Raw genomic sequence first — 24,758 nt, forward strand, 5'->3', positions numbered from 1 at the left:
TCTGTTCTATTGCAGTTTTAGTTTTCCTTTCTTCTTTTCTTTTGGCATTCTGTAAAGTTAAATGTTGTCTGCCTGTCCCGATGTTCGCCCAGCCAAAAGCAGGCTCCTGTGTAGCCAAGTCTTTCTCAGACAAATCATTTAAGATGTCTACAATAGCATATGAAAATATATTTGATCAACTTTCTAACTAAATACTTTTTTAACATGGTTAATATTTTCATGTATAAAACAATTTGCTCACCCAAACCTCAAAGTTTTACAAACTGGCCAGTATCTAAGTTTTAATTTTTCATGCCAGAAATTCATATAAAGGATGTTTCACACAGGGAGAAGTGAGTAAACTTTGCAAATTTTCAAAATGCTTTCTGCAAAAGAGCATGTGTGAGAAGAAAAAACTGGAGATCTAAACAAGAAATATGTCAACTAAGTGTGCAGTTAGGCAAGAGCAGAGAGCGCAACAGTGAGCAGCTGGCCAGGGCCTTGGTTAGGAGATTGCAACATGACGGTAATCTAAATACTTACTTTCAGAAATGGAATCCAGACCTCTCACCAGCGCATTATCTCAACTCCACTGTCTGTGTTAACGCTAAAGAGGAGAAAATCCTAAAACGTGGGCGTGGCTGAAGAAAAACCATGTAGACGAGATGCTTGCTTTGGTGCGTTAAACAGAAAGATGTGCGGATGATGTGGGGTATTATAATGCCCTAGGCTCTCCCCAGCTCTGTTTTCTTTCAAACAATAATGTAAATAAAAGTTATCTAAAATGTTGTGGGCTCCTTCAAAGCAATTTGCTAGTTGAGATGGTAATATTCTTAAGCAGGGTTACTTTTTATGCTCACTTCAGTTGGATGACCATAATTCTGCCGTGTGTTGTTAGAAACGCTTTAGAAACTCTCAAGGCCACTGTTCTGAACCCTGCAGCCGGCGTGCGCTCACTTAAAGAGCAGTGAAATGTCAACTAGTTCTGCTCGTGTGTTGTGAATGACACAGAGGAACATTGCGTGCACTCCGGCTGTGGCGGGCTGACAGACGTGCTCCAGCCATGGCTTTTGTAGACTTTACATAGTTTAGCTTAGTTGCTGGAGGCATATGTGTTGTTGACAAGGAAATCCAATTGTTCAGATCAGAATAATTATTACTTTATATTTATGAATTTAGTTGTGTTTTTAAATTCAATTGAATATAAAAGTAGTAATAATAATAATAATAATAATTATTATTATTATAAAGAAGGGTGCAGGGAGGGATCGAGATGCTAGCGAACATTTGGAGTGTCTTTATTCTCCGTGATAAAGAAGCACAGTGGTATGCTGGCCAAAGAAAATTGAAAGAAAAGCACTGTGTGTTTAAACTGAGGCGCTGGGACGCTCCCAGCGTCCAGTTCACGGCAGCGAGGACACCGGGCTCTCTCTTCGTCCAGCAGCACCTGATCAACCTCCGGGTCCCCTGTTGAGCGGGCTCTGTGCACCGGGCTCTGAGTGGCGCAATGCCTCTATACCCAGGCCCGGGCTGGCACGGTATATGGTCCCCCTCCTCTTTTGCTTTGACACCACGGTATCGTCCCCCCGAGTCCCCACATCACCTAGACTTCCTTTTATTGTACTTTTGTGTTTGGTTTCATTTTCGCTTCAGTTGGAGATTCCCGTTGGCTTCCTTCCTGTTCCTCCATGTTCTACGCCGTCGACGTTAGGGAGACGACGGCTGTTCGTGTTAATGTTTATGTGACGTCAAACTGTATGTGTGGCTGATTTGAAGCAGATAATTAGCATAATTCAAATTGGTGGCGAAGCTCGCTGCTAGATTGGCCTAGAGGCTGTGCCGCTTTGCACGGGCAACCGGCTGGCTGCTACACCGGCTGGCTGCTCGTGGCGTGTCTGGGGACGTTGGTCAGATTTGGGATGGAGACCGACGGAGAGCTTCTGGCTGCTGTTCTGCAGGCTAAAGAGGCCATGCTGAACCAAACCCGGAAGAACTGGAACGTTGGCTGTCTTTTTAAAAGCGTGCTTAAAGGGCGTCTCGCGTCTTTAGATACACCAGACGGAACCACCAGAGAGGCAAATCCAAGCGCTCGGCCAAATTATCGCTTTTTGCTTCTCGGCATCTTGGCTGCATGCCCGTTCTCTCTCCTCCCTCGTTGTTACTTTCTTGGAAGGCCCTCACGGGTGTGCTTCAGGAATCCTAATTTATTTGCGCTAGTCTCGCGCTAGACTCGCAGCTGTCTCCGTCTGTCTCATCACATGTTTTCAGACACCTCCCTGTCAGGGGCAGGGAACACTGAACACCACTCAGGTCAAAGGTCACTGTCCTTGTTCAGGCCAGGACAGGAAAGATCGTGACCGAAACTTATTATAGTTCTGACCACGCTTTCAGTCCCGTTATCACATGGCTGGCAGGTGCTTCTCCCTGGTCCCGCATGAAGACGGCAGGATGGGATGGCAGGGGGGTGTTGGGGGGGGTGTTTTGGGCGTGGTACACTCGTGTTCCCCAGTGCTACAGTGCTACCTCCAATCTCCACTGCAGATCCTTCAGGATGTATTCTGGGCTTTCATATGCTGATACGCATCACTTCCTGTTTATTGTCGGCATCCACCCTGAATGTTGATGCCTTTGACGCGTTCAACGTCCCTGCAGGCAGGCACAAATGCTTTCACGATGGCGTCCCTTCTGACTGTTTCTTTGGGTCCGACTTGGAGACTGCAGCATGGCGAAGAATTGCTCGGACATCCAGTCCGGGGCGCTTTACCAAACACGCCGCCCTTAACGTACGGCTGGCGAATTCCCGGGCTTTTCCGCCTTGAACTTTGACCCAAAACCCACAAACAATCCTCATTACAGCCTGTCAGTGTCATCACGCGCTTGCGTGTGATTGAATAACAATTAGAAGTAAGAGAAGCACGGTTTCCTCTCATGTTTAGAAGACCTTATCCTCATGGTGTTAATTAACAGTTCATGCTGACGGTTAATAGCAGCATTCCTTTCTGGTGCAGTTAACGAACCCCAACAGATGCCTGCGCACCCTGCTCAGTACAAATGTTCTCCTTGACCCCAACTGTCTTAGCACTTGAAGAAGAAAGGACTTCCTGAGGTTGGAACAATGGTTCGAACAAGGTAGCCACATCTTCAGCATGGCTCGGACCAGTAAAGGACAAGTACAGTGGAGTGAAGGGGAGAGGCTGTTGGGAAAAATATCGTCACTTCACCAAAAAGTGGAGGGCCCGCCTACCTCGGTTTCCTGATGAGCACGCAAGAGACGCAAGTGAGCGCGCGAAAAGTCTCCCCGTGCCGTCCCTCTGTCAACGAGACTGTGGCGTGCGCGTGTGTGTGTGTGTGTTGTGATTTTGGTCAGCAGAGAAATGCTGGGAGGACAAGAGGCACAGACTGCCTTTGATCTCTCGCGCTCTCGTATCGATCGCGCTGGTGAGTGGGCGAGTTCTCGGAAAGGCGTCGGGTAGCTGCCGAGTGCCTGCCACTGTGCCCTGCCAGCCACAAACAAGAGGCTCAGCTGACAGAGCCCCCGACATGCCAGTCTGTATGCCAGTCAGTGTGCCGGTGGGAACCCTGAACCCAGTTCAGCTGTGTGTGTTTTTGTTCTTTGTTTGTGGCAGAGTGCTCCTTCAGAGTGATTTTTGCTTCATCCTCTAAATAAGCAGTTGAACAATTTTATTTATTTATTTTTTACTTCCAACTTTTATTTTCAGACATTTTTTCCTCAGGCGTAGACTGAAATGTGCTAGCTTTCAAATAAAACAAAACAGCTTGTTGCAGCAGCGACATCCGGCACCGAAGCAGATAAGTGAATTACACATAAAAACTTTCGTTCGAAATGACTTCTGTCACACTCCAGCTTCCAAACTTTCTTTCATTTGAATTAAAGTGGCTCATGTCAGTAACGTGGGCTTTTTAAATACCACTGAAACCTTGAGCGTCTGGTCCCTATTCTCCACTTCTGTACATCCATGCTGTCTGCAGGTGCAGGCTTAGCAGTGAGTTCCTACATGGTCGGGTATCAACACGACTTTTACGTGACATCTTCATGTTGGTGTCTAGCAACTGGTTATTGTCTTTTTTTGTCTTTTTTTTTTTTTGGGTTGGAGTCCTGTGTCAGGCTCACTTTACAGAGTAGCAAAGAAATGGCATTAGACATTCGAAACTAATGCAGATGTTTTTTTCCCCCAAAGCTATCAGCGTAGTACTTTAGTGCTCTTCGTGTGAAATGGTGTGTGCACTATATCTTATACCGCATGTTTTTCAAGCTCTGTGCCCACCTTTTTTATTAAATGTATTAAAAAAAAATTATACTCTGTATTTTTTTTTTTTGTCATTTTTGTTCTGGCTGCAGTTTTGTGTCTCTCTTCTGATATCTCCCCCCCCCCTCCTCTCCTCTCCTCTCCGCATGGCTGGCCATCAGCTAACTGACTGCTGTTTGTTACGTCAGACTCCCCGCGGGCAGATGACAGGAAACCCACCAATGAGAATCTCACCGTTCCTATAGAAACCACAGGCATAAGCTGCCAATTTAGACGCAGTGCACAGCAAGCTCGCTCTCCCCCCTCTGTGTTTGTGAAGAGGTATTGTGATGGAGGATGTGGCTAACAGCTGGCCATTTGTGTACATCCACCATGAGTTCACTGTGACCTCGTTTTTACAATAATCTACTTTCACTGTCTTTTCCTTTCACTGTACTCTCCTTTCACTCTATTCTTCTTTCACTGTTCTCTCCTTTCACCGTATTCATCTTTTAGTGCACTTTTCTTTCACATTTTCCATGTCACATTCAAGGGCCCTTTTGTTTTCCTGTTGTTTTCACTCTGTGTTAAATCACATTTCTGTTGCCTTGTCAGCTGACACATATTGTTGAAACACATACATTTTCACATATGTTTCATGGCACTTTGCACAGTAGCACTTCAAGGAACATGAATTCCCTTGAAATGTTCTAACACCGGCGTGCACTGGCACTCCCGGCCGTACCCCCGTTCAGAGCCGGGCGTGTCCTCAACTAGCCCTGGACCCCCGCGCTCCTCCTGCTCTCTGACCGGGGAGCTTTAGAATACCTGGCATTCCTCTTCCAGAAAGGAGCTCCTCCCGCTCACCCGGCTTGCGTTCCCGTGTTTTAGTTTCAGCTTCTGGACACCAGCACGCACTACTGATCCCAGCATGTGTGCATCTAGCCTGCACTGCCTGCCTTTAACGCTTGACAGGCATCTGCTTCCTCTGCCATGTTGTCTGCCCATAATGCTTTGTTGCCAGGCCAGAATGTTTGCTTGGAGTTTCACCTGCATGGAATTCTGGAGATATTTCCTGCCAGGGGTGCTGTGTGTGAGCCAAATGTATGCGGTTATCGAGGTGGCGGGATGTGTTGCTTGGCGGGAAGTCTGTAGCCCTCCACCTCCCTCCTCCTGCTTCTCTTCCTTCTCCGGTATATTTACGTCCTGCTAGGCCTCGTCAAGCTTTTGGTTTTCCTTTCCTTTGCTCCTGGTGGTTTAATCCACCTCGGTCCACCTCAGGTCTAAATCTCCAAACTTCCTATCCCATCCCTGCAAAGCTCCGCTCGCGTCCGAAAGCGCACAGCCCCATGGCCCTGGGAGCCCGAGCGGGGCCATCCAGAAACGGCGCGGAGCTGTAAATCAGTCGCCGCTAAGTAAGGGCGCAGTTCCGTCAGACAGCCGGTAGCGAGGAGCCGTCTGGGTAATTAGGGCTAAAACGCTGTGTTTAGCGCTCTTCCCCGCCACGCCGGGGTGTGGATGTTTGTCTTTGTCTTTGTGCGGGGATAAAGCTTCAGTGGTCCCACAGAGGTCGTCGTGACCTTGCTTCTCTGTCTATAAGGAAATCGTGGGTTCACAGGATTCGTGGGCTCACGGTGCCAAGTGCATCTTTTGAAAAGTGTGCTTTCCACTGAGATCTCACATTCTGTTGTGCTGGACCGCAGAAGAGAAGGGAATAAACGGATTAGGGCAGCACCGTTTCACGTTTATGGTCATATCATCTGTAGATGACCCACAACTGCAATTTTTTCATTCGGTTGATAGATTCTCAGCAAAAGAAAGAAACTCCATGCTGTATGAGTGTATTAGAAAGCAGGTCTCCAGGTGATCACATTCATTCCTGAGCTGCTCCCAGGTCAGTTGTGGTGCTCTTCTCTGCAGCCACATGAACCCAGCAGTTACTCTTGTTTACTTATCATTTACCTTGATGAATACTGTAGTGGTGTAGTTTCTGCTGTAAATCACACTTATTCAAACCAACCATAATAAACAGTGCACACGGCCCTGCTCAGAGGCCTTCCTAAATTGCATACTTTCCCAATGCTCCCACATCTGCCTCTTGCATACTAAATAAATAATAATAAACACATTTTTTATGGATAAACCAAAATGCAGATTTTTGTACATATATATAGTTTTTTATCAATACTTATTGTAGTGCAAACACAGATTCTTGTTTCACTACAGAGACTTGAATGTTGAATGTACTTAACCGAGGGCAAAAAAAAAAAAAAAAATCGCTGGACAAGTTGTCTGAAATGTGTGCGCAAGCTCTTCTCTTGTGCAGGGAGTTTGGGGTCGTGAGTCCTAATAGCCTTCCAGACTCTTCTCCGTCTCCTGAATCAAACCCTTAACAACATCCATGTTCTGATTACCAATTAGCCTTCTCCTGGCCCTCTCAAACGACTTTAATTGCTGATTAGAGTTCAGGGCGCACGGAACAGCCACTTGTGCATAATGGCCCAGTAAAGAGCGACGCTAATGTGGGCTATTAAGTAGGAGTTTCCTGCTGCTTCTCTACACGAGCGAGAGCGCAACGGCCGGGCCCCCCGCCCGCCGCAAATAGAGCCTCTTGCATTCGCGGCACGGGCCCGTGCTCGCCGCCACGGGCTGCTCCGGCGACCTGCGGGGCCGGGCCTGCTGACCTCTGACCTCTGGACACCCCCAGAGCATACACGCCACAAGCAGTGGACGATTGGGCATCGTGCAGTCCGTTCACAACATCGCACTAGAGGCTGCCGTACTGTTCAGTACCAGTCAGTCACTTTATTCCTTTTTGTTAATAAGCGTATTTGTCTTTGTTTGTTTTAGAGAAGCTGTGTGTTTTGGAGAAAAGGATAAAAGTTTTCTTTTTATTTCAGAATCCTTTACCTTCATGCCACGATGGACAGAGACATTTCCTTTAGAACATTCCTGCAGCTTAACGAGACCCTTTGGGGACCTTAACGGAAAGGACTTGATATGTTTCAAAATGCTCTTCTAATTTCAAAGACACATTAAGTGCGGATGTGCGTGTAAGTGCAGTGTATTTTGGGCTGCCTGGCGTGCTGTACAGGTTTAATATTTCTCACAGCACACTTTGCATGGAACAGCCGTTGACTGACTAGTGTGGCGCAAGCAATACAGGCACTTTTGCCTGTATTTATTTGACACACATCTTAGTTGCAGCAGAGAGAAGTACCTTTTTACAAAAAGAACAAATTTGTCATCTTACATGTACACAGGTGTGTAAATGTAATAAAATATTATTTAGATAGACTCTGGTGTTCATGTACAAGACATATAAAAAAAAAACTAGAATAAATGTTATTGTGAGTATAAACCAAATGGTTCCATGAATACAGGGATGACCTGTCATACTGTGCGTTAGTCAGACATTTGTGTGAGGATTCATTTTTGTTTAAATGTAGTACATCATAATCGGTAGTACATGTAGCCAGCAGCATAATTTATGATGGGTGTGTGGGTGTGGGTATGTGTGGGTGTGGGTATGTGTGTTTGTGAGTGTGGGTGTGGGTGTGGGTGGATGTGTTTGCCAGCCTGGCTGTGTCCATATCTGATCTAGCGTGTCTCTGTTTTATTGGCAGTAATGTGATCTTGGAGGGGGGGGGGTTCCTGCCGATATAGTCGTCATCATTTAAACACCACTGCCACCTTTTAAAAAAAACTTTAAAACGCCAAGATCTTCAGTCTTAACGAAAGGAGGTTGAAAACACAAGCCATGTCGTTCGCCGAAGTGCAGTGAGACAGCGTGTGGGCAGGGCAGGTAACCCTGCAGTGGCAGCTCACGCTAAACAAGTTCTGAACGTTTTGTGTGTCAGGTTAAAGCAGGTGCTGGCACCTCAGCCTTGACGCCACTGCTGGGAGGGCTCGAGATCAGAGACGTCTCCGCTCCGCCAGTCGCGGATGAGTGGTTCCAGCTCTTCCGTTCCCTGACACAAAATTCCCAACCAACTTCATCTCTGAGCGCCATGCTTGTGTCGGGATAATGAATCCAGCGTCAGGCTGCGGTTTACAAGCAGCATAGTGCAGCAAACCGGGATGGGTGTGAGGAGGAGGAATGTGAAAGTTAAAGACGCCAAAAAAGGGGGCCAGTGTAGTGATCTGGAGCGAACGAGCACAGCATTCTGCCTTTCCTTTCTCTTTCTCCCTCGTCCTTGGTTTGGGAATGCCGGAGAGACACTTGCAGCCGCTCCGAGCGAAGGTTGCAAGGTTATTACGTAATCCGTTCACAGGGAGAGCGCCTCTTTAATGTCACGCTCCCAGCCTAAGAGAAGTGGCGCTGTGCAGAGCAGGGGTCTAATTTATGGATACAGTCACTGTACTGGGGAATTTACTCAGCCTGCCCAAGACCAGGGTTAATTAATTTGGTCAGCGGACTTTGATAAACTGCATAAATTACATCAATTAGTTTCTAATAAAAAAAATAAATAAATAAATTAAAAAAAACAACGAATATAAGGTGTAGAAAAAGAGGAACGTTGGGGGGTGAACTAAATTTCAAGCCTCATCAAAGACTTAACACGGCAACAAATTCCTGCTGTCTTGTAAAAAGCTTTTAATTTACAAAGCGCACATCTGGCTTGGTGCTTAGACTTGCACAGTCAAATTAGCCGGTCCAGGCCGGGCAAGATCTAATTTAGCAGCACAGTTCTTCATGGAGGAACCCAATCCAGGCTTCGTGCTGGACTTTAGAACTAATGAATTTTGCTTGTTTGCTTTCTCCCAGCCAGACAAACGCCCCGTTACACTCGGTTTGAACGGTTTTCATTCTCAGTAAACACCATTAAACACCTGCTCACCACCGATTAGGTAATGTTGTGTAACCAAATTGTTGCAGTTACATGTGTTTATCTTCTAGGGAAAATATGGTTAGAATGTTATCCCTTTCACACACACACGCGTACATTTTGCGAAGAGGTGCGTTTTGTTTCGGATGTCCTGCCAAAATTTTCTAAAATGCAAAAACCAGTGACTCAGCAACGTGGGGATTTTCACTAGCCCATGTCACATAAGGAACTGTGTGCTCCGGTTTATCTCACAGTTTCTCATCGCTCCTTTATGGTGCGTTCAGATGTTGATCCGACTGCTTTGCAGGTGCTTGACTTCTCTGACCTCTGTGTGGTTTTTCTGAACTGCGCAGGTGACTACCCTCCCCCGCCCCCACCCATGATGGACGCCGGTACCCTGCCATGTGCCATATCCTCACCCCTGCCTCCACCAGTGGACGACTTTGGCTTTCAGGTGAGACTTACACACACACACACACACAAAAGCAACCCTGTGGTAAAACCCAGTCCCTCACACCCATTCAAACATGTTTCTGGCAGTGCTGAATCTGATGGCCTGTGACCCTGTGCCTTATGACCTACGTTTTCAGGCAGTGAGGCAATAGAGAAGACTGACCCCTATTGGCTCACCCCAGTCACTTCCCCCTGTGGAGATGCTCCCTTAGAGACAAACAGGTTTATAGATCCCCCTGTCTAAGCTGTTGTTTTAAATTTAGATTGCGTTACTGGTGTTCTTGCTGTAAACCGTAATGCTAAATGCAGCTGTTGGGGCTACCTTAACATATATATCGTTACGGTAAGGTAGCAGTATATGATATGATATCAGTGTGCAGTTATTGTTGTTTATCATTGTTTTGTTCTGAAACGTAGTCACTTTCCAGTGGATCTGTGCGTTGATTTGTTTGCTGACACCATCCGCCCCATTAAAGGCGCGATGCAGTGCTACCATCGGGGCTGCCGCGGCTCACGGTCAGCCTCAGTCTGTTTAACCCTCGTCTCTGAAAAGCTCTGTGTCCTCCAGGAGGGCGTGAACGTAGGAACGACCTCTGCCGAGGTCCTTCCTCCAGACGGGTGGAGGATGTCGGTCAGACAGACAGGCTTTGTCATTCTGATCAGCAGAGCAAAGGATGGTTTGTCGTCCCTCCAGACTGGGGGAGGTCTTGCTCGCTTAGACAGAGAAATTAGTCGCAGTCTCAGAGCTGTAGCTTAACCGGAAGCTGTGACTGAGATTGCCGAGTCAGTGCAGCAGTAAGCTGTGATTTCACACAGAGAATGTAGACAGTTTGGCAGGGCATGTCCCTAGAGTCCTCCACAGGGCCTGTCCCTGGAATTTTCCTTTACACAGCAGCAGTTTCTTTTTTAACAAACACTTCCGATCGCTGCGGCCTTCCACACGCACATGCAGCTTTCATGAATGAGGGTTCGGAATAGGGATGTTGACTGATCCTGTGCGGAAGCAGAACTAATAAGAGGAAGAGGGCAAACTATGCTTGTGAACATGAAGAACTAGACCAGACCGCAGCCGCGTCTCTGCTGGCTTCCCTGAATCCAGTGTGATGTGGTGAGGTGTGCTGGGATATGCACAGCCACACCACGGGAGCTCATCGCGAAGCCCCGCCCCCTTGCTCTGCCCCGCCCCCTTGCTCTGCCCCGCCCCTGGCACTCCACCCCACTTCGCTCATCTGCTGCTTTCCTTCTCCAAGCCTTTAACCTGAGTCTTTGCCCCTCATGCTACAGTGAGGCTAATTTCTCTGGCGTCTTAATTATGCACTCGGCGACGGGCCAGAGACCCTGCGCACCGCGCAGGGGAATGTGTTGTGTGCCTCCGCCCCCGTCCGTTCTACAACTGTGCCGTTAAATGTCCCATAAATTGCTCTTTATTGACCTGTTGGTGAAGTAAGCATGAATCGTAGATGCACGTACCTCCGTTTCCATAGGAACGTGCCCTTGTGTTCAAGCATTTTCTCTTTCTCTTAACCTGCATTCAAAACATAGTTCCAGTCTTTTCAGTTGTATGCCTCTATCATTAGAAATAATAGCACCCGAATTCACTGTGACATTGAAATTGCCTTAATGTGTGCTGAGATTCAGCTCAGCTGGATGGGTGTGTGTGGGTGTGTGTGTGTGTGTGTGTACGGGCGTGCATATTAGTGATATTTGTAACCCAGACGTTAAAGCAGTTCAGTTTGGTCTTCAGCTGAGATGCTGCCATTGCTACCATGGTTTGTTTGCCTTCTCTCCTGCGCGCTGAAGAGTAATCAAAGGCCCTGAACGAAGGCCAGTTGGGGCCCTAATGGGTTATGACATGGATTTCAAAACACTGATCTGGTCTGCGCACTCTGGGCCAACGGGTCATCCTAGTAGTCTCGTCTCCTCTCCTCCCCTCTACACACCTGTCCTCCTCTCCTCTCCTCCCATCTACATACCTCTCCTCTCCTCTCCTCCCATCTACACACCTCTCCTCCTCTCCTCTCCTCTCCTCTACACGCCTCTCCTCTCCTCTACACTCCTCTCCTCTACATACCTCGCACCTCCTCTCCTCTCCTCTACACACCTCCCATCTCCTCTCCTCTACACTCCTCTCCTCCTCTCCTCCCCTCTACACACCTCTCCACCTCTCCTCTCCTCCCATCTACACACCTCTCCTCCTCTACACACCTCTCCTCTCCTCTACACACCTCCCACCTCCTCTCCTCTCCTCTACACACCTCCCATCTCCTCTCCTCTACACTCCTCTCCTCCTCTCCTCTACACACCTCTCCACCTCTCCTCTCCTCCCATCTACACACCTCTCCTCTCCTCTCCTCCCCTCTACACACCTCTCCTCCTCTCCTGTCCTCCCCTCTACACACCTCTCCTCTCCTCTCCTCTCCTCTACACTCCTCTCATCTACACTCCTCTCCTCTACACACCTCTCCTCCTCTCCTCTCCTCCCATCTACACACCTCTCCTCTCCTCTCCTCTCCTCCCATCTACACACCTCTCCTCCTCTCCTCTCCTCTCCTCTCCTCTCCTCTACACGCCTCTCCTCTCCTCTACTCCTCTCCTCTACACACCTCCACCTCTCTCCTCTCCTCTACACACCTCCCATCTGCCTCTCCTCTACACTCCTCTCCTCCTCTCCGCCCCTCTACACACCTCGCCACCTCTCCTCTCCTCCCATCTACACACCTCTCCTCCTCTACACACCTCTCCTCTCCTCTACACACCTCCACACCTCCTTCTCCTCTCCTCTACACACCTCTCCTCCTCTCCTCCTCTCCTCTCCTCTACACGCCTCTCCTCTCCTCTACACTCCTCTCCTCTACACACCTCCCACCTCCTCTCCTCTCCTCTACACACCTCCCATCTCCTCTCCTCTACACTCCTCTCCTCCTCTCCTCCCATCTACACACCTCTCCTCCTCTCCTCTCCTCTCCTCTCCTCTACACACCTCTCCTCTCCTCTACACTCCTCTCCTCTACACACCTCCCACCTCCTCTCCTCTCCTCTACACACCTCCCATCTCCTCTCCTCTACACTCCTCTCCTCCTCTCCTCCCCTCTACACACCTCTCCACCTCTCCTCTCCTCCCATCTACACACCTCTCCTCCTCTCCTCCCTGTGTGTAGGGTTTAATTTAGTTCCGCATTCTAAAAATGCAGACACGTCACTCCTGCTGAGAGAAATTCCCAGGAACCTTTCGGCTCAGCTGTGTATGGTGTACACCACTGCAGGTTATTACGTGCTGGGGTGTGTGTGTGTGGGTTTTTTGTTTGTTTGGTTTTTTTGGTTAGGGTCTATTAAAAGCGACAACACAAAACAAAAAAAACACAAAGCAGTTTTTTCCCCCTATTTTGCATTCTGTCCTGTTTAGTTTCTTCCCAGCATTGTAGGCCAGCTAATTTAAGATTTCATACTGCCCCTTTGGAACTTTTCACCATCCTGTTCAGCTCCTGTTACTCATTGGAATAGACTTTTAAAACCAAAAGCTTGGAAAAGCAAAGCTCCATCCATGCCCTGCACCCGGCAAAATCTTTCCTTGGGAATGGGCCTTTTCCCTCCATCATGCATGTCCAGTATCCCGAGAAAATCCCAGAGCGGCGGCCTCGTCGCGGGCCCCGGCTCAAAGACACGGGCCCTGAGAAGGCCTCCTCTTTCATCGAGGGTCACCCAGAGACGTGACCCTCAAACGCAGGAAGCGTAGCTCGAAGGTTCGAAGGTTAGTGTGACTGTGCGGTGTAAATTCCTCCAGTGAACTTTTAAGAAGGAAGGAGAAGACTGTGTGTACTGCCCTTCCACTGTCCCGTTGCGTTTCACACTTAATGGCCGTTGAGAAGGCCAGATGATCTCAGACTTTCTCCCGAGTGAATCGTGTCCGAGAAAACGTAGGGCTCTTTTGACTCGCGTGTGGGTGTGGCAGAAATGTTGTTTGCCGTTTTCATGACTGAACACAGACTTGCTAATCTGGCACAGAGCGGTACAGTTACAGAAGGAGGCGCAGTTAGACGGATCACGTGACCTGCAGGTGTGATTACATTAATCATGTGATCTGCAGGTGTGGAAAGGAATGCCACCGCAGATTGCAATCAGATGAACTCCTCTTATTCCCTGTGTGAAGACATGTGTGAGCCAGCAACACAGTGCAGCGACAAGTTTGTCATGGCAGTGGATGTGCAGAAATGGATGAGGAAACACACACTTGTGAGCGAAGTACAGAACTGCCTCACCAAAATAAATGACACTATCTATATGATATAAATGATATAAATTACAGAATTTATCCGAATTATATAAATTATTGATGTACTGCCATTATGTCTGGTTCAAATATAGTCATAAAATTTTACATTTTTCCTTACAAAAAAAAAAAAAAAAGAAGATAAAATCAGATGTGTTTAGTTAGTAATTGGGAGATGTGTTTTAATGGGGTGATGTTAATGGTGAAAATCCCCTTGTGAAGAACTGGACATGTCTCTATGCTGGTAGTGAGGAAAATACCACGTTGCACTTAGCATTAGTGCTACGAACACGCCTGAGAAGGTGTTTCAAAACATTTGAAATGTCCCATGTGACACTTCACCCACCTCCATGCAGGCCTCTGCTTCTGTCCACCAAATTAACAAATGTGGAAAAACTGTGGAAAATGCAGCCACAAAATTAGCACTGATCATTTCTTGAAATAATAACACGGATGGCACCTTCAGCATCCATTTAAAATAAATACATTTGAATAAGCGCGTTTCTACACTAGCAGGGTTTGGTAGGACAACTTACAGAAGTGATCGGTATATATTTTCAGCTTTGAAACGTTCTTATCCGGAGGGAGTTACATATTTAGCAGTCTGACGGTACGTGGCCTCCCTGAGGATCAAACCTCTGACACCTTCCTCTACCTGCTCTGGAAGGGTGAAGGAATAAAACCATATTTTATTCAAAGCATCATTATAAACCCAAAATTGCTTTACATACATCAGACACCATTTGGACCTGAAGGGTCAAATCCGGGGCCTGTGTTGCCGCTCTCCACGGTCCTTCATCCTGCCACCTTGTCCCGCCTTTATTTCTTTGTCTGATGTAATGTGACCTCTTGTCTCCAGTAGCCCAGGCTACAAGCTAGCCAGACGCTCACCAGACGCCCGCCAGACTCCGGCCAGACACTAGCCAGGCTCAAAAATCAGATTTAGTCGAAATACGTTTTAATCTCACGAAACTGGGAGTAACCCCAAGAGGAGATGGGGAGCTTTGCAGAAGATAAGGTTAGGGATTGGATTGAGAATGAAAAAACGGCTCCCTGGAGGGAATGAGTCAAATAGTAATAGAGATCGTTTTGTTCTTTGAGTTTTACTATGGAATTTTCCCCAGACAAGCCCTTCTTAATGTTACTGTACTTCACTTTCAGACACCACGTCTAGGGTCAAGGTGAAGTCTTGTCAGACTGAAACCTAATGCAGGACAAGTTCTGTCTGAGGAGAACATCACTGCAACCCTTGGGATGTTCCAATAGTCTTTCATGCTCATGTGCCTTTCTTAGGGACTTTTCAAGTGCGAACATCGATGCGCAGAACTAAAAAATTGTGACTGTTATAAGCTTGTGTGTGTGTGTGTGTGTGCGCGTGTGTGTGTGTGTGTTTACGTTGTGCACGTGCGTGCATGCTTGTCACAGATTAAAGGGCCAGCCAAGACCCTGGAGGAGAGACGTTCCAGTCTCGACGCTGAGATCGACTCTTTGACCAGTATCCTGGCAGACCTGGAGAGCAGTTCCCCATACAAGACCCGTGCACCGCAGGTGAGACACTCGCCACACCGCACACCACGGCTGAGACACCCCCCACACCGCACACCGTAGGTGAGATACTCCCCACACCGCACACCACGGCTGAGACACTCCCCACACTGCACACCGTAGGTGAGACACTCCCCCACTCATCAGAATACCTCTGTAACATTCATAGAGCCCTACAGCTATTGATGAGTTGATACGTCCATCCTGACTTATCACTGAAAGTCTGTGATTCAGGCTGAGAATCAGCTTTTGCACTTCCAGTTCTCCATAGGTCCTGCTACTGTCTGACACCAAGCCATCCTTTAAAGAATGCCTCCCTACCCAAAGATTATCAAATCAGGCAGCCAGCCAGTCGATCAGTCGGTTAATATGTCCAAACCGCAGGTCAATCGCGCCGTAAATATAAAGACCCAAAGCAACTCGTGTTTTGCAAGTGTACCAGTCATTTCTCATTTTTGGAAAGTGTTATGAGTCTAAAATTATAATGACCCATATCATTAATAGATGTTAAATGAAGTTAAGCGCAGACTGCTCAAGTTGAAGCCTAGGGCACTTTGCTAAATAGTTTGACACAATAAATGTAGGCCATTGCGTTTAGAGTCAGTGGCACTGCATTGGGAACAGGCAGGTTCCACCTGTTGGAGGGTTCTTGTAGGAGAGGGCAGCTTTCTCTGAAAGGAGCTACGCCTTTTTCTTTTTCCTGAAACATGCAACCTGTTCTTATTTGTGTCTCCCTCCACGTCTTCTTAATTAGCTGATCTCCAGAGGCCGCAGAAATACAAACCAGACGTCGGTGCTGATCAGAAATGAGTGTGTTGTCTGCAGACGCATGGGCCTCAATACTCCCGAAGCCAGTGATGCAGGAAAGTCGCGTCTCTCGTGTTCCAAATACATCTTTTTAGTCTTGTGAGCCATGCTTTTGGCCGTCGGGCAGTCGGAGGCAGATGCCACATCCCTTAATTACTTGATTATAACAATCCGTAGAGTTTTGTTCAGATTAAAAACTTTATTTCACACTGCAGTGTGAATCCTGAATGTAGATTCCATACAAGAACATGCATACAGCTTTTGCTCCTAATGGATACCCCAACCAGTGAGTCAGTAGCAGAAACCAAACATGGTGCACTGTTTGCCCAGCCTGCAAGGCAGAGTGATGTATACCCGGCCCATAGGGCAGAGTGATGTATCCCTGGCCCATAAGGCAGAATGATGTATGCCCGGACCACAAGGCAGAGTGATGTATGCCCAGCCCATAAGGCAGTTCAAAGTGGAATTGTTTCTGGTGGAGAAGCAGTCAGTGAGCAGCTGCTCATGTGTTAACGTGTGCATGGTTTTTTTGTGCTTTGCTAAACTGAGTACTGCCCCTCATCTATCACTTGTGAAGGTCTTCGCTCCCTGTCGCCAGCCAGCAGAGCACGTTCACAGCAGCAAGTTGGACTGTAAATATATGTTGTTATTAACTTACACACACATACATGCTTTCTCCAATTCACATACAAACACAGGCACACTTTTGTAAGAGGTTGTACTTGCTCGAGATTTTGAAAATGCCAGATTTCTCATTACTAAAAAAAAGTGCAGATCTTCGCAAAAAAAAAAAAAGGTACCCTGTAAGTGCTAGATACAGAAGGTACCTTTAATGAGAACCTTTAATCAGCAGAGCTTGAATAATTGATGCACACCTGTAAGATCCTGGGAACACAATAACAGAGTTCTAGTAGGTGTGAGCCATCGAAAGTATGTTTCCTGTTGGGGTCAAAGTTCAGGGCAGGGTCCTGCCAGCCGTTACCAGTCTAACAGGACACAGGAGGTACTCGCTCAGGTGCCCCTCCAACACTCAGCCATATATAGATCACATGGGCACAACATATATATATATATATATAGAAACAGAACGTTTGGGACAGAGGTTCTTCTTGTACAGTGATGAAGGACTTCTGTCCGAAACGTCCTGTTTTTCAGGAAGCCTTGTGTACCTCACTACACTACACACACACACACACACACACACACACACACACACACACACACACAGATGCACACACACCAGCTGATTCTGATTGTGATCTGTTAATTTGCACTGCCTGGCATCGTCCCCCCCCCACGCGGTATTAAATATTTCTTTCAGATTTTTTTTCTCTCTGCCTCTCTCGTCCGCGCCGTTGTAAAGTGGAGCGCGGGGCTTGTGCACCGTGCCAGATTTGAGAGCTGACTCTTCTGGCACCAGAGCCGGAGCACCGAGCTTTGTTTGTGCAAGCAGAATGACGCCTGCCCACAGTTTGCGGCTCTCCACAAGGCCCCGCCTCCCCGATCGATAAGGCCAATCGGGTGGAGCAGCGGGGACAGTGACATGCGGGTTGTCTGACACCAGAGGCCTTTGGCTGAATTTGCTGTAGGGTTAAGTAACAAAAAGTTGAAGCCGCCTCTGGCACGTTGGAGCGATTCATTTACTTTAGTCGATATTCTCTGTGGCATAGCCCGGGGAAGTGTGATCATTATATCCCTGTGGCTTCCTGCACACCCGGATCCGTCCGAGAGGCAGTTTTAAGGTTGACGCTGCCAAATCTTCTCCGGCTTGCAGTGCCGTCGAGTTATCTTATAGATCGTCATGTTTTAGTCAGATGTCTCTCTCCTGTCGCCATGCCAAGTGGAATTCAGAAAATACTGGTTCTTTTTAAGTGATTTTATAAGGCTGTTATAAGTGCTATTAAATGGGGTGTGATGACACCTCCAAGATTGCAGGAGGACAAGAATGTCCCTGCACGTTACGTTTTACCTGAAGAAAAAACACACACACACACACACACCCACAAAATGATACGTTTCTGGGCCCTACCCCCTTTAGAGAGAATGGTGAGAGGTTTGTTTTTCAAGATTGTTCAACAGCTGTGATCAACAGCTTTCCTTTTTTCCCTGTTGAATGTAAGACGCAGTGCCATTTCTCACCTAGTTGTTATTATGTGCGATTGTTGGGTGTTTGTTGTTGTTGACATTAGTTTTCCAGTCAATGTCAAGAATTGCGTGCAACTTTGATTCCGTGTCGAGGAGCGGCAGCATCCTTGAAAGGAGTGGCAAGTGCTTATTTGTGGATGCAGATTATTCCACATATGAACTGGGACGATCAAAGTTTAAAAGGAGATGATATTAAATTATTGCGGATGGAGCCACTGAACTGGGTGCTTGAGTGTACCGAGGCAGCCCTGTCCCCGCCCCTCCATTCGACTTTAAAGAAGTCCCAGCATTCTAACGTTTGTCGTGGTCTGATTATATGTGAGAGATTCGGAGGGCGTGTCGGGCCTTGCTAAACCACCCCACCCCCGGACGCAGCCGGCTCACAGCAGAGGGACGGCGGTCTTCATCGCATCTGCTACAGGGGGTTTTACAAAGAGCTCAGTTCAATGTCCGAAGAGAACGTTGGAGAAGGTCTCTCTGCTCGGGCTGGCAGTGGAGCGTGGACTGACTAGCAGCGCGTTTGCGGTGTGCGAGGGGACAGAGGACCCACATCTGACCCAGGCCTCAACACGGGATGCACTCTCACACTTCTCTTACTTCCTTTATCCTCATGTTCAGAAGAAACTTTTTGTTGTTGTTGGATATTTATTTCGCTCATATTTTTTAATTTACATTTTGCTGTCGTTTTTATTTCTTTGCTGAAGGAGGCTGCAATGAGTCACCATGATGTGGAGATGCAGTAAACCAGAATGACCTGTGGGCTGCAAATCCTCCGAGAGGGGACAGTTTTAGCGGGGGGCCCCTCTGGGCCGGGGGAAGCCGTTAACGGAGCACCACAAACCAAACTCCCGGACGCCGGGATTTGAGAGACGGCCTCTCTCAGACTGGGGATTTAATGACAAGCCTGAATTTGGAAATCCCACATGTAGTGAGACCGCCATGACCTCCCTGAAGGGCCTGGAGTGTAATCAGGGCTAGTTGCTCAGGCTGAAAATGCAGCAGCAACATTTGTGCATTTAATTAAACGCAGCCGAACGGAAACACGGCCGAGGGGTTGCGTTAGGACACTCGGAGACGTATGCGTCACGGCGCCGAAAAAGCTGTGGGGTCAACAGAGCGCTGGTAATGAATGTCTGTACTCGGCTCTTTCATTGTGACATTGAATGCCCCAATAATAACAAAAGACTTTCTGCCGATGCTAGACGTTGAGGTCTCACTACTCTAGGTTGTCTTGGCTAGATGTCTCTTGTTTTGAGCAGCTTTTCAAACTGAGGTGCGCTGGTCAGAGAAGCAGGTCACCTGCTCCTGCTCCGGACTAGGATGTCCAGCTGCGCCCTTGCAAGGTGGCTCTACGGCTCTGTCACGATGTTTGCCCTCTAATGCACCTGCTGAAGCGGAAGATGAACTGATGAGTTGAAGCGGAGGTGTGTGTGTGTGCGCGTGCGTGTGTGTGCGTGTGTGTGTGCGCGTGCGTGTGCGCGTGCGAGTGTGCGTGCGTGTGTGCGTGTGCGTGTGTGCGTGCATGCGCGTGCGTGCGTGTGTGTGTGTGTGTGTGTGTGTGCACTACATTTTCTCCTTTCCCGTGCTTTCTCCAGCTCTGCATGCTGCTGACTTCAGTTACAGCATAAAATGGCCAAATGTTGAGTTATGAAATGCTGAGTTATGAAACGCTGAGTTATCTGTTAAGGTTTAGGCACCATATTGAGTGTTTTGTATAACAATAACGATGCACATGTGACTTCCCGTGTCTGGGAGAAAGATGGCGTTTCTTTATCAGTTTTGCGTTGATGCTGTTTCATGTGCACACACACACAAACCTCATGCAGAAATGCAGACACAACCATTCTGACCTTTCCCCTTTTTACACCTGGAGACCCACAGACCTGCAGTCAGCTGTCAGCACATGGCTTAGCAAATTTGCAAATTACTATAATTAAAGTTTCTTTTGTTTTCTTGCCAGACTTTTTTTTTTCTCCTGCTATTTCATGAAAAGTATAATTGTTATAACATTGTGTTTTGTTTTCTTCTCTCTCTAGCTCTCTTTCTCTTTCGCTCTGTCTTTCCTACAGACCCTCACTTTCTCATCCTCCCACGTTCCTTTGCAGTGAGCTACCTGTTTTTCCCCAGATTTTGAATTGTCTTGAGACAAACGAACCTCTGGCTGGTCCGTGTGCTGAAATCTGCCTCTGCTCTTAGCCTCCCCTCTCATTACACACTCCCCTCGCACACTCTCATTACACACTCCCCTCACACACTCCCCTCGCACACTCTCATTACACACTCCCCTCGCACACACTCATTACACACTCCCCTCGCACACTCTCATTACACACTCCCCTCACACACTCCCCTCGCACACTCTCATTACACACTCCCCTCGCACACTTATTACACACTCCCCTCACACACTCTCATTACACACTCCCCTTACACACTCCCCTCACACACTCCCCTCGCACACTCCCCTCACACACTCCCCTCGCACACTCCCCTCGCACACTCTCATTACACACTCCCCTCGCACACTCTCATTACACGCTCCCCTCGCACACTCTCATTACACATTCCGCTCGCACACTCCCCTCACACACTCCCCTCACACACTCATTACACACTCCCCTCACACACTCTCATTACACACTCCCCTTGCACACTCCCCTCGCACACTCTCATTACACACTCTCATTACACACTCCCCTCACACACTCCCCTCGCACTCTCATTACACACTCCCCTCGCACACTCTCATTACACACTCCCCTTGCACACTCCCCTCGCACACTCTCATTACACACTCCCCTTGCACTCTCATTACACACTCCCCTTGCACACTCCCCTCGCACACTCTCATTACACACTCCCCTCGCATACTCTCATTACACACTCCCCTCGCATACTCCCCTCACACACACCCCTTTCAGCTCCCCTCAGCAGTGAGCGATGTAGTCAAAGCAGATAACATTTCCCCACTATAGCATGGTGTCCCTAACTGAGAGGCCACTTTTTCAAGTAATTTCTCCTTTTACTCAGGCCACTGGCCCAGTTTCGTGGACCAGAGACCTGCTCCTTAGACAGGGTAAAACACGTCAGTGCGGATCAGCTGTACATGAGCTCATTCTCCACCTGACTTCTTGACCTGATGATGTGTGTTTCCGCCTCTTTCCACTCACCAAGGGGCCTTAAAGATGAACTGTAAATGCCGAGTTAACAAGCCTTTATGGGCCAGTCTGTTTGATGTGCGCTTGAGGGAGAGACCGGCACAACATCCCGGATTAAATATTGATGGCCTCTCTTCTCCCAGCCGTGCGCAATCACCACGTTTTCCCTCCACCCGCCATGGCCAGTCTGCAAGGGGTGGAGGAAGAGAGGAAGAGAGTGAGTGAAAGCCAGTGAAACAAACTAAAACAAACTAAGAGTGCTAGGGCCCCTCGAAGCGGATTAAAATCTGGAGTGTAAACCCGTCTAGTGCGTGACGTCGAGGGTGGGTGTGTGTGTGTGTAGGAGGGAGGAGTAGCTGGGTTCAGACACAAGGGTCGTGAGGGAACTTGTGCTGGGCCGCTGAAAAGTCTTAGCGGTTTGCAATTATAAACCTGTCGCTTGGATTCCTCAGCTGACTGGGCTTGTGTGTGCTGCTTGTTTTGGAGAGTTATCACTCACCCAAATGAAATAACTGGATTTATTACCCCTAAGCACTTAAAAAAAAAAACAACTGCTCAGTGAGTTTCAACATCAACTCACCTACATAATATACACAGGAGCTGCTATTCTGTTTTTACCATTTATTATATATTTTGCTTTTTTTTAATCTCTATTTAGTTTAGCGAGTGAGATGCCCTCCTGAACCCCTGTAGCCGACGCGTGATGCTTGTTTCCTGCTCGCCGGCGTTTTCATGGGTCAGGGAGTGAGCCGTGAAGCGTGTGGAAGCGCAGCTAAGCCGCGTCGCGCTGAAGTCTCCCACACCCTTCAGCACTTCAGCCTGATGGGACGTTTCCCACAGCTGCCCCGAGAGCTCTCCTCGTCTCTGTTCCTCTCTCTCTCTCTCTCTCCCTCTTTTCCACCTCTCGGTTTGTCCCCCACCCCCACCCCCCCCCCCCCCCCCCCCCCCCCCCCCCCCCCCCCCCCCCCCCCCCCCCCCCCCCCCCCCCCCCTCGCGCTCCATCTCTTTCCACTTGCCCACCCCACGCACGCACACCTGGCATGTCGTTACGGCAGCGCGGCGTCATCCCAGCGCAGTGCTGAGCCGAGCCTCTCGTATTCGTGAGCGACGAGTCCATGGTGTCGACACTGCGCTGGGTGGGCTTCTGCCTGCCGGTAAGCCCGCGACCACAGCAGAGAGAGGCTGGAGCCTACAGGCGTACGCGGGGTTTGTTTGTTTGTTTCTTTAAGTTAAGTCTCTTTTGTCTCGATGACAAAAATTCATTTACATGTACATAATATACATTCACATGTACAAATGTATATAATGTACATATAACGTAGCTTTTACACAGGCTAAACGGGGGAGTATGAACATAAACACGCAACCAGAGCTCGAGCATTGTGGTCACACACACACACACACACACATGTTGCCACACAACTTTTCCATTCTGTATTGTGTGATTGGATCAAGTACCCACCAAAGCGATGACTAACTCTATTGAATAAAGTCATTTACGCTGCCTTTAAATGAAAGAACTGTGAAGAGGCACATAAGTCCTCTTTAAATCAAAGTACATCAGTCTGAGAGGAGACCCCGCTCCCCCGCCTCATTTTTCCACTGCTCCCCTGTTTCTAATTTGTGCTTTGTCTCTGAATTGTAATTAAGGAATCCATTCGTCGGCTGGCTAGCTGTAGACCATGGGAAATCTCCTCTGATTGAAATCACTCTTCACAGCCTTCACCACCTTCTTTAAGTTTTAACAGCGTCTCGCTGCGCCCATTTCAAACTTTATAGACAAATTAACTCTCACTAAATTTCCGTCAATGTGACTGAGCGTGATTGATTTTTTTTTCCAGTGCGCTCGGTAGCTGTTTATGAGAGCGGGAGGGCACGTCGGCTCGCGCAAACCGTAAGATTGGAGTTTAAAATCATCGGCGCGCTGGGGGAAAGTTGAACGGTTGTTCCTCTCGGCCATATAAATCTCTCGAAAGTGTCCACCCGCCTCCTCACGCCCACCCACCCCCCCACAGATGGTGTTTAAGCTCTGACCTGTGCCAGCACTCTGCAAAAGGCAACAGAAGTGCTGACTCGCTGCGCTGCACTTTGGCCCTTTATTCCGTTAGAGATCGCGCCTCTGCCTCGCCTCCACGGTGCCCAGCCAAGAGGCTGCATCCAGGCAGCGTGTTTGACCGTGTCAGGCGGACGGCAGCCTGCAGCGCAGAGACGGTGGTCTGCTGTCTTCCTCACCTAGCGCCTCTCGGCTCACGTTTGCCGAAAGACGGCTCGCTTTAAAGTTTTCTCTTTTATTATCTTTTTCTTGTGTGTGTGTGTGTGTGTGTGTGTGAGAGATAGAGGAGGCGGTGGTGAGCTGTACAAAGCCCAGGTTGGAGGTCAGGCATATAGGTCGTGTTTACTTGCCCGGCAGACGAGCGTTTTTTGGGTTTTTTGGGGTTTTTTTCTACCGACTAAATAATTTCATGTTAGTTTTTAATGCATGCGTCGGGGGCGTTTAACGCAATGCACCGTTTGGCAGACCTCGGGCCAGCCCCGTTCGGAAGAAACGGCTCCTTGTCGTTAAAATCGCGTTTGTGTAACCCATGTAATACACCCTCACAGATGCCGCACCTCATAAAAGCGATCAATACTCCCAAACGCTTGTGAGCTTGCAGCAGGAGGCGGCGGCTTGGCTGAACCCACTGCTAGCGCATGCTGGCAGCGGCCCAGGAAGGTCGGGCGCGGGCTCGTGGCTTTTCGCGATTTCGGCCCCGCTCTCGAACCTGGTCTACAGAAAACGGCGGCAAGAGGCTTCAGCCGTGGTGAGTTTCATAGGAGGGCAGAGGGGCTGTCGGTGGGAGATGCCGCTCCACGCAGTGAGCAACACCGGAGCTGATGAATTTATTTAGATGACTTCCAGTAACTCACACACCGCTGCACGGTCTGTTATGTTAAAGAGGGGAGTTGCCTTCTCAGGACACGCATCTCAGTTTCAGCTCGCTTTCCTTGGAATGGAGCAAACCGAAAAAGAAATTTTAAAAAGAGATACAAATATATTTGTTTTGTTTGTTTGTTTTGCTGGGGGGGGGGGGGGGATAGATTGCTTCCAGTGTTGGCAATGTGTGCTCTAACAGCGACTTGAGGCTTGTGTTGTTAGGATGTAATCGAGATGACGTAGTAGAATGCATTGATCTTTCCTCAGCGGCTGATGCACACGCATCTTCCAATCAAAGGCCTGATGGACAGAACAGGCTGGGCTGGGATTAGGAAGATGAAAAGAGAGACAGATTCTGTGTGCGCGCACGGCTTTCATCTGCACTATTATCCACTCCGTAATTAAGAACGTCCT

General features: G+C 48.4%; 1 protein-coding gene across 9 annotated transcripts in view; it reads left to right on the top strand.

Moving 5' to 3' along the window:
* The window catches only part of lpp (LIM domain containing preferred translocation partner in lipoma), a 120,759-nt gene that overhangs the window by 51,109 nt on the left and 44,892 nt on the right, over positions 1-24,758 (top strand). For all 9 annotated transcript variants that reach the window (XM_035524541.1, XM_035524539.1, XM_035524546.1 and 6 more), the window contains 2 exons: positions 9,409-9,509; positions 15,201-15,323. In XM_035524541.1, the coding sequence (XP_035380434.1) occupies positions 9,409-9,509; positions 15,201-15,323 (224 nt within the window). The remainder of the gene's footprint in view (positions 1-9,408; positions 9,510-15,200; positions 15,324-24,758) is intronic.

This window comes from Electrophorus electricus, chromosome 3, assembly GCF_013358815.1.
Source record: "Electrophorus electricus isolate fEleEle1 chromosome 3, fEleEle1.pri, whole genome shotgun sequence".
In the NCBI taxonomy this organism is placed as follows: domain Eukaryota; kingdom Metazoa; phylum Chordata; class Actinopteri; order Gymnotiformes; family Gymnotidae; genus Electrophorus; species Electrophorus electricus.